General features: G+C 37.3%; 2 protein-coding genes across 2 annotated transcripts; one reads left to right on the forward strand and one right to left on the reverse strand.

Moving 5' to 3' along the window:
• Positions 1-3359: 3359 nt before the first annotated feature.
• Positions 3360-6443, forward strand: LOC117613003 (UPF0481 protein At3g47200-like). The gene is made up of 4 exons (XM_034341650.1): positions 3360-3525; positions 3801-3918; positions 4439-4501; positions 4772-6443. Exons 2-4 carry the CDS (start codon positions 3830-3832, stop codon positions 6198-6200), a joined length of 1581 nt encoding a protein of 526 aa, XP_034197541.1. The 5' UTR covers positions 3360-3525; positions 3801-3829; the 3' UTR covers positions 6201-6443.
• Positions 6444-7995: 1552 nt separating this feature from the next.
• On the reverse strand, positions 7996-8667 carry LOC117613002 (putative protein TPRXL). The gene has a single exon (XM_034341649.1). The coding sequence runs from the start codon at positions 8665-8667 to the stop codon at positions 7996-7998; it is 672 nt and encodes a 223-aa protein (XP_034197540.1).
• Positions 8668-8754: the final 87 nt, after the last annotated feature.

Below are 8754 nucleotides of genomic sequence, written 5' to 3' on the forward strand. Positions count from 1 at the left end.
AAAGCTCAATTGTGGCAATCCGTAATGCGGTCAAGTTTGTGAGGTCCTCACCTTCTCGGTTGAGTTACTTCAAAATGTGTGTTGAGACGGAAAAAATAGAGTGCAAGGGGTTGGTGGTGATGGATGTGCCCACTAGGTGGAACTCCACTTATTTGATGCTTGATGCGGCATTGAAATTTCGAAAAGCTTTTGATAGAATGGGGGATGATCCCGATTCTTCCTACTTAATGTACTTCAAGGAAGAGGAAGGAGATGACGAGAGATTTGAAGACATTGAAGGAAGTGGGAAAGGGAAGGGAAAGTCTAAGACTAATAAGAGGGTGGGTCCACCTAGTGATGAAGATTGGGAAAAAGCCGTGACATTTGTGATGTTTTTGAAGACCTATGATGTTACTTTGAAAATTTCAGCTTCTTTGCATCCAACATCACACTCAACCTTCCATGACTTGCTTGCCATAGATGGGGAGATTCGGGAGTTGTATAGATATGATGTTACAATTCCTATTGAAGAACGGACAACCATGGATACTCTTTTAAATGATATGGCAGCATCAATGAAGAAGAAATATGATAAATATTGGGGTGAACTTCATAAAGTGAACCCATTCTTGATGATAGGAGTTGTGATTGATCCCCGATTCAAGCTTCGCAATTTGAAGCACATCTTTGAAGAAATATTTGAAAATGATCCTACTTGTGATAGATTGGTGGCTCAAAAGACAAATGAGGTGAAACAACTTCTTATGAATATGTATGAAGTGTATAAGCCTAGTAGTAACAATATGGGTGCTACTAGTACTACCAATGAGAGTGGTGGTAGTACTAACAATGAAACCGACTCTTCTTTGGTTTTTGGAGGTCGTAAACGAAAAACCATGATGGAAAAGTGGAAAAAAAATTCAACAAGAGAGTGAGAATGTGGTTATAACACATGAAGTGGATAGGTACTTGTTGGATCCACTTGAATCCATTGATGAGGAGTTTGATATACTAGGGTGGTGGAGAATAAATGGGCTCAAGTATCCTACTTTGGCATCAATTGCAAAGGATGTGCTTGCAATCCCTACTTCCACAATAGCTTCGGAGTCTTGTTTTAGCACAAGTGGGAGAGTGATTGACTCGTTTCGAAGCTCATTGTCTCCTAGGATGGTTGAGGCTTTGATTTGCTCTCAAAATTAGATAAGGTCCGAAGATATATCTTCATTGCAATATGTGCCAAGCATTGAGGAGATGGAGTTCTATGAATCAATTGAAATGGGTAATATTTTCATTTCTATAAGTATATTTGAATCCGATTATTTTCTTATTTTTATGTGTTCTAACTCAAATTGGTTTGATTTATTTTATTATATTTTGTAGAAATGGGGAGTAAAACATCCACTACAAATTTGAATAAGACTCTCCCTTCTTAGTGTGATGAAGATATGTTGGAAGATATTTTTCTTGCATCCTATTTTAATTATGATTTGTTGATGGTGAAACTTTGTGTTAATTCTTTTAAGTGTTGTGTAGGTTGCTTTTTAAGGTTTTGGAAGAATGGATGAAGCAGATTTTTTGCAAGGATGTTATCTTTATGTGTATTTTTGTGATGGGTTGTAATCTTTAATTTCATAAGTTTAATTTGGATTGCTTGCTTTATTTGTGTATTATTTTTTTTGTCATGGTTTGTAAGAGATTATATTTCCTTTCCTTGCTTGGTTGGTTGAATGTGTGAATGTGAGATTCATTTAGTTGTTTAGAAACTTAGATTGGAATGATGGATTTTTATAGGTTGAATTTGCATAATTTCAGGTTTTGAAAGAAAAGTAAAAAGTGATTTGGGCTTGTTCATAAGAATTTATTAGGTTTTGGCCATTTGACAACAAAAAATGGATTTTGGCTGAAAGGAAATCGGATTTGGGCTTTGTTTTGCTAAAAAAATATGATTTGGGCTTTTTTTTGCCGAAAATAAATAAGATTTGGGCTTTTGGAAAATTGTAAAAATGGGCTCAAGCTCAAATCGAGAAGAATTCAGAACCGACCAGAGAATCGAGTCCATTTTCGATTTGGCCCATTTTCGGGCTTCACCCTAGACCCGACCCGACCCGAGAACCGAGCTCTCCCTCGGTTTAGCTCGCGGGTCGGCCAAAATTTGACCCGACCCGAACCGTGCCCAGGCCTATGTGTTCCAAATCCAACCCACCGAACCGCCATATGCGATGACGTGTTTTTTCCTTACTTAATCCAATCCGTATGAGGGCAAAATTACTTTCTTTTCTTTTTTTTCCTTTTTTTTTTTTTTTCCTATCTGATCATATATATCTTCAATATTCTTTGAATGCAAATAGATCAAAAAACTCTACTCTACGTAGATGATATTGATTAGTGAAGGAATTAAACACGTCATTACATGACAACACAAACTAAGCATCTCAACAAGTAGATGATATATATTTCTTAAATTCAGAATCTGATGCATCCATCAATCCATCCATTCTTATTAATTTAGTTATAGAATTGATCATCTGCAATATAGTGTAAACTAATGGACTAAGCTGTAAAATTGGTATAGAAAGATATTATGCTGGAATTAATAATTTTATTGATTATACAATATATTTATACAGGGAGAATGTAAACCTAGCTAGGAAAAGAATTGTACAGCAATTCTAGGAAAAGTCAAATAATTACAGAGAAGTTTTTCCTATTCTAGTTCCCGTAGAATTGGGTATTGATTACTTTCCAACACTCCCCTTCTATAATTTCTCCAAAAGTTGGAGAGTGGATATCAAGAACTCCCAATTTGCCTAGCATGGATAAGAAGGGGAAGAAGACGAGAGGGAGGTTTCTTATTTTATTTTATTTTTTTTATTAAATATATATATATATATTTTTACAGAGATTTGTGGGTCTTATAGTGGACACATCATCAGTTAACGATCAATCGATCAACTTAACGGAATGCTTAAATTGGTCAAATTTGAAAACTATGAGGTGTAAATTGATGAAATTGAAATTCGAGGGCCATATCGAGAATGACCCCAAACCTTTAAGATGTCTTTTGACGTTAGCCTATTTATTCATAATAAGGGGGTGCAGGGGTTTCACCATGAATTTGGTCTGCCATTGATGGGAAGGTTAACGACAAGAAGGGTGTCTGAGTTTGCGGGGGTGGGGGAGGAGGGAAGCCTTGAGTAATTTATTTTTTCCAAACTATTTTTTTGGTTTTTAACTTTTTAGCTAATGGGACAAAACCTTAGTGGGTGTACAAAAAGTTTTTTGGGGTGTGTTTAGAATTATTTAACGGGATGTGGATGGAATTGGATGAATGCGGATGGAATTCGTACAAAAGTTTAAACCTTCCCACAGCGGAAGAAAGACTTTGTTTGACTTGGATCAATGTAAAGGTCCCATATTCGATCTGGTTGGCTGAACCACGCAAGCATCTCTCTTCATCTAACTTTCTACTCAGTGTTAAATAAGAAGCCTGCACCATTGTGGTCGACTCATGAACCACATCAGGCAACTGGGAGATGAAACTTGCAGGTTCTTAAAATCTTCTATCTTCAGTTAATTATTTGCTAAGTTGTGTTTCTAGTTGCAGGTTTTGGTCGATGAACAATATAGAATTTCAATTTCGGTTTTGAAGTCAGTGTGAAAGTAATATTATTATTGTATATTTCATTTTCTCACTCTTGTTTTCTTCTTCTGTTTTCAATTTGAAAACGAATATTCATCACAAAGGTAAAGTTGATATAGATATGGATTTTGCATCATTATTATTCATCTTATTTAAATCTTGAATTTCTAACAATGGCCAGAAATAGATTGAAAGCAAGGGACAAAAAAGATGATGGTTGACGAGAATTCGGACGACAAGAGTCCAGAACATGAGGCCGTGCGTCCTCCCTCCTTTAAGTGTCTTGGTCTCAGCGGCAGGTATGACTTTCATTTCACCATAAGCTGTTTTGGGAAAAAGAGAAAGATACAGCCAAATTTTTAGAAATTAGGGATTCCGGCGAGGATGTGCGAGTCAAATTAAAACTTTCATACCCAATAATAAGTGGTTGTTTCGAAGAGAGTGAGAGTTGTTCAATATTTATTTGATTTTATAAATTGTTTTCAATAGATTTATAGTTTTATAATAATATTTATTATTAAATAACTTGCGGGCCCATCTACTGCATATCTCTACTTAACAGGTTTTTATAGAATAAATTGATGGTGGGTATGAAAGTAGAAGGAAATTTAACTTAAGAAAGTGGGACGACAAAAAATTTGTGTAATAAAGTCTGAAAGTCAGTAAACTTCAGGGTAATAAAGTGAAATAAAATTACTTAAACGATTTTGAGATGATTCAATTACTAATACTATGATTTAAGTTGGATGACATTTCATTAGTCACTAGGATATATGTCATCCACTTATATGTTCTAAACTTTTTCTCTTATACTATCAGGCGCAATGTTTGCCGCAGTGCAGCTTTCAAAAGGACTGCAAGCCAAGATTATTGCTCGCGAAGGTACACAAGAATATAAATTTGATAAAATTACAAATTATGACCATATAGTATAGGAGCCTGTAGTCAACAATAATCTATCAGGGTTGAAATCAACAATAATCTATCAGGGTTGAAAATGCTAATTCTGTAGTCATTCTGCTGTTTATCAATACTTATGACTTATGCTAATAGAACGTTTGTTACAGCTAAATGTTGTTCTAGTGCTGCCACTGAAATTAGGTGCAACACTGTCAATTCCTTTCATACTGATTGTAGTTCCATTTTCAAAAGGAGAAAGACTAAGTCAGAAATCACTGAGAAAACAGAGAATGAAGATGAACGCCGGGTACGAGTCTTGGACAATCCAGACAAGTGGTGTATCTATAGGGTTCCCAGCAAACTCCGCAGAGTAAATGAAGCAGCATACACTCCTCAATTACTATCAATAGGCCCTTTCCACCATGGCAAACCAGAACTCAAGGACATGGAGACCCATAAAAAGATATATTATGAGAATTTTCTTGCACGTTTTAACAAGAATGACGATGAACTAAAGCAATTCATCAAGACTCGCCAAGAAAATATTCTTCGTTGTTACGCAGGGACCATTGAGCTTGACAAAGACTTTGAAGACATAATTGTGGTTGATGCGTGCTTCATCATTGAGCTATTTTTAATGAACTTTTGCGAACCAGAAAATCATGAAAATGATTATATATTGAGATCACCATGGCTGAGGAAAGCTGTAGAGCAGGACTTGATACTGTTTGAAAATCAGCTTCCTTATTCTCTTCTTCAAGAACTATATCAGGACTTTGCTGTGCCTGCCTCTTCCAATTTCCAACCATGTAAAGAAGTACAAGAACATGCTAATAGACATAGCAATACCAATCATTACCCGCAGTACTGCTCGCCTTGCTGCCAGCATTGCTTTCCTTGCTGCTGGTGGATTCCTTCCAAGCATCAGTCCATCGTCCAAGTCGAACCTGCTAATGATGATCCCCTGCTTAAGCTTACCTGTGAGTTCTTCAAAGATTATAGTAAGGGAAAATCCGTCAAGAATGGAGTAAGACCGAAACATTTCACTGATTTGGTTAGGCATTTTCTATGTCCTGACAAACAAATGGATTTTGAACATAGTATTACTCCTATAAAAAATATATATGCTGCAAGGAAGCTGAGGGCATCAGGGGTGAAATTTAGGCCACTTAAAGATGGCCACTTTATCATAGAAAAAGATGAGGCCACTACATGTAAGTTCAACTTGGCATGTTTTAGAAATATGGACTTGAAGCTTACGCAATTTTGTGTCAAGGATGAGACAGAATGCGTTGTTCGGAACATCATGGCCTTGGAGCAGTTTTTGTACCCAGACAAGCCTTATATCTGCAATTACTTTTTGCTTATGGATCAGCTGGTGGACACTGTGGATGATGTGGATTTGCTGGTTGAGAACAGAGTTATTCTTAACATGCTAGGCAGCAACGAAGCAGTGGCGAAGCTGGTTAATAGACTTTGCGAGCAGATCATGGATGATAAATCCTGCTATTTTGATATCTGTGAACAGCTTAATAAGCACCATGAGAATTTTTGGAACCTTCATGTGGCAACCCTGAAACGAGTTTACTTCAAGGATCTCTGGACTGGCAGTTCAACTGTACTTGGAGTTGTTGTCCTTGTTTTCTCAGTCATTGGAACCATTAAGTCTCTCACGTCGTAAGCTTTATGCTCGTTCAACTCATGATTCTAAATAGACAGAATGTTAATTTCAGTCATTACTTCAAGTGATGAACTGAACAAATAAGTTGGCTAGTGTTATAGATTTAACATAAAGTTCGAGTTACGAATTAGTTCTGTTATTGTTGTTAAAGACTGCAGAGCAGCTCTTGTGAATTCATTGTAATGAACATAATTTCCATTTAGAATTAAATAAAGAAAGAGTTATGCTCTTGTTTTCATTGCACTCAGAGTTGAAGACTTGGATCTTGAATTTTCAGCTTCAAAGCCACATGCTGCTTTGTCTGGTCTTGTGTCTCATCTTCCACAGACAACTGTATAAGCTTCAAGTCCATGTTTCTAAAACATGTTAAGCTGAACTAATAATTACAAATATTCCAGACCTGATCATCCCTTTTTATGACAAAGGTTACATCTTCAATTGGCCTAAACTTCACCCCTGCTGCCTTGTCCGGGTGATATATATTTTTCAGAGGGCCACCAACTCCATTTGCTTTGCTTCAATTTTTGTACCTTGGATTGTATATAGTTCAAAACAAATTTCGTTCAAATAGTAGCTTACCCTCTTTTCAATCAACAAGAGATTGGATATACTTGGGATCTCTTTCAACGTTAAGAAGAAAACTGCCATGAAAGTTGATCTAACTCGACCTCTTATAAAATACTCTTGCTTTTTTCTAATGGCAAACCGATAGGAGTTCATTAAATACGGGCATATATGAAGGCTTTGGTACAATTTCAAGCTTCAATGAAGGCATTACCAGCCAGGAAGGAGGATTTACAATCCACCCAGGAGCTTACAATATTTTTACCATTTCAAGATGCTACATCATGAGCAACTTTATTATGCCTATGAGCAATTTCGTTAAAGATGCTCTTTTTTCATACGCTATGAATTCCAACTGGGCATCCATACGCAGACCGCTCCAGACGTCTATGAGAAAGTTATTACAATGGACTCGACCTCAATCTTCAGCCAGCCCTCTCCAAACTGTCACAGCCTCTGCAATGAAACTTATATGCACTATTGCACGCAGCCTGACAAGAGGGCGGTGTCAAAGATTGGGGAAAAAAGAAGAAGTGTGAAATGGATCCTGCGGTTGTTTATTTTGCCGTGTCAAAGAAACTAGTGGAGCATGCCCGAATTAGGCATGATAGGGCAATTTGGATGATCTTATTTGCAATTACTCTTTGAAAGTGTTGTATAATATTTCAATGAGTTGATTATACTTTTCATATCGAATTATATACATGTGCAGGCATAGTATTAAATTAAACGGTCTAGCGTGCTTGTTAAACTTGTTTTAGTACGAGAATTAGGGTTGTGAGTAGTTTTCTATGTATCATCTTGTTTTCATTTTATTGTGAAAGAAGATAGAATACTGGAACTTAGGTGACCAATGAAGTGTGTGTTGGATTGATTCAAATTTTTGGTGAGCTCCCAAGTAGTCCTGAGTTCAAGTCTCAATAGTATCCGTGTCACCGTGTGTGTGAGTTTTTCCCCTCTCCTTCCTATCTTTGGCACACACAAAAAACTGAGGTGACCATAGAAAATCAATACTTTTTTGAAAAAACAATGTTTCTGTTTCTCATTATTTAGCATGTAAATAATATTCTAGCTAGATGTGTCTCTTACATAAATTATAATTTGATTATCTCTCGCATAAATTATAACCTCATCTATCTCTCATATAAATTACTATAACTTAATCTATCTCGCGGATAAAGATAAAAAAAAAAAGGCTGGTGGTGAATATCCAAAACACGAGCGAATTGGTTCAGCGCCGAGGACGCAGAGAATATCTAGTTCCAGGTGCTGACCCTTCAATAGATGGTGACGACAGTCCATACTCAGAAGAGGACGAGGAAGCAGATGGCGACAGTACATACTCGGAAGATGACGACGTAGATGGCAAGGAAGCTGACGCGTCACTTTCAATATGTTCATCATCAGGAGCTGATCTTGATGCTGGATCTGGTGCAGCACTTTTAGATCCGACAGTATGTCTCATCGAGGGATTCACCCTCCTACTTTCACCCCCTGCCGCCGACGCAGATGTCTGTGGGGGGGCTGACGTGGATGGCGGCATAGGGGCTGACGTGGCGATCACGGCCCCAGTGGTTGTTGTCAGTGAAGCCATGCCCATGGCAGAAGGTTCCAAGAGTATCTTAATCTCCTTATTAAGATTAGAACTTAATGACAGATAGTCGTCCAATTCTTGACCTGAACTTGACACGAACATCAATTTAGTACTATCCACAATATTCGTTATTAATTGTTGACGAGTGTTTTGTCTAATCTCAGTAATGCTAGGATTAGGAGTGTCAATGTCAACTGAAGAGCGCAGGATGACATTCATCTTAAATTTCTGATTGGGTGCACGTCTGTGACTCTCTGGAGGAAAGTTTACACCTGCTGCTGCAGCAGATGATGTCACGTGCTCTCTCATGACTTAGTGGAGATGGTTACATGGTTATTAGTTGTTGCATAATTGTAGGAGTTTGCATGTCTTTAGTTGTTGAGTAGTTTTAGGAGT

This window comes from Prunus dulcis, unplaced genomic scaffold (assembly GCF_902201215.1).
Source record: "Prunus dulcis unplaced genomic scaffold, ALMONDv2, whole genome shotgun sequence".
Classification (NCBI taxonomy): Eukaryota; Viridiplantae; Streptophyta; class Magnoliopsida; order Rosales; family Rosaceae; genus Prunus; species Prunus dulcis.

Coding starts and splice junctions, on each gene's coding strand:
- LOC117613003 (XM_034341650.1), top strand. CDS start 3,830: ATGATGGTTGACGAGAATTCGGACGACAAGAGTCCAGAACATGAGGCC. Junction 3,919..4,438: donor TGTCTTGGTCTCAGCGGCAG/GTATGACTTTCA, acceptor TTATACTATCAG/GCGCAATGTTTGCCGCAGTG. Junction 4,502..4,771: donor CAAGATTATTGCTCGCGAAG/GTACACAAGAAT, acceptor CATTTTCAAAAG/GAGAAAGACTAAGTCAGAAA.
- LOC117613002 (XM_034341649.1), bottom strand. CDS start 8,667: ATGAGAGAGCACGTGACATCATCTGCTGCAGCAGCAGGTGTAAACTTT.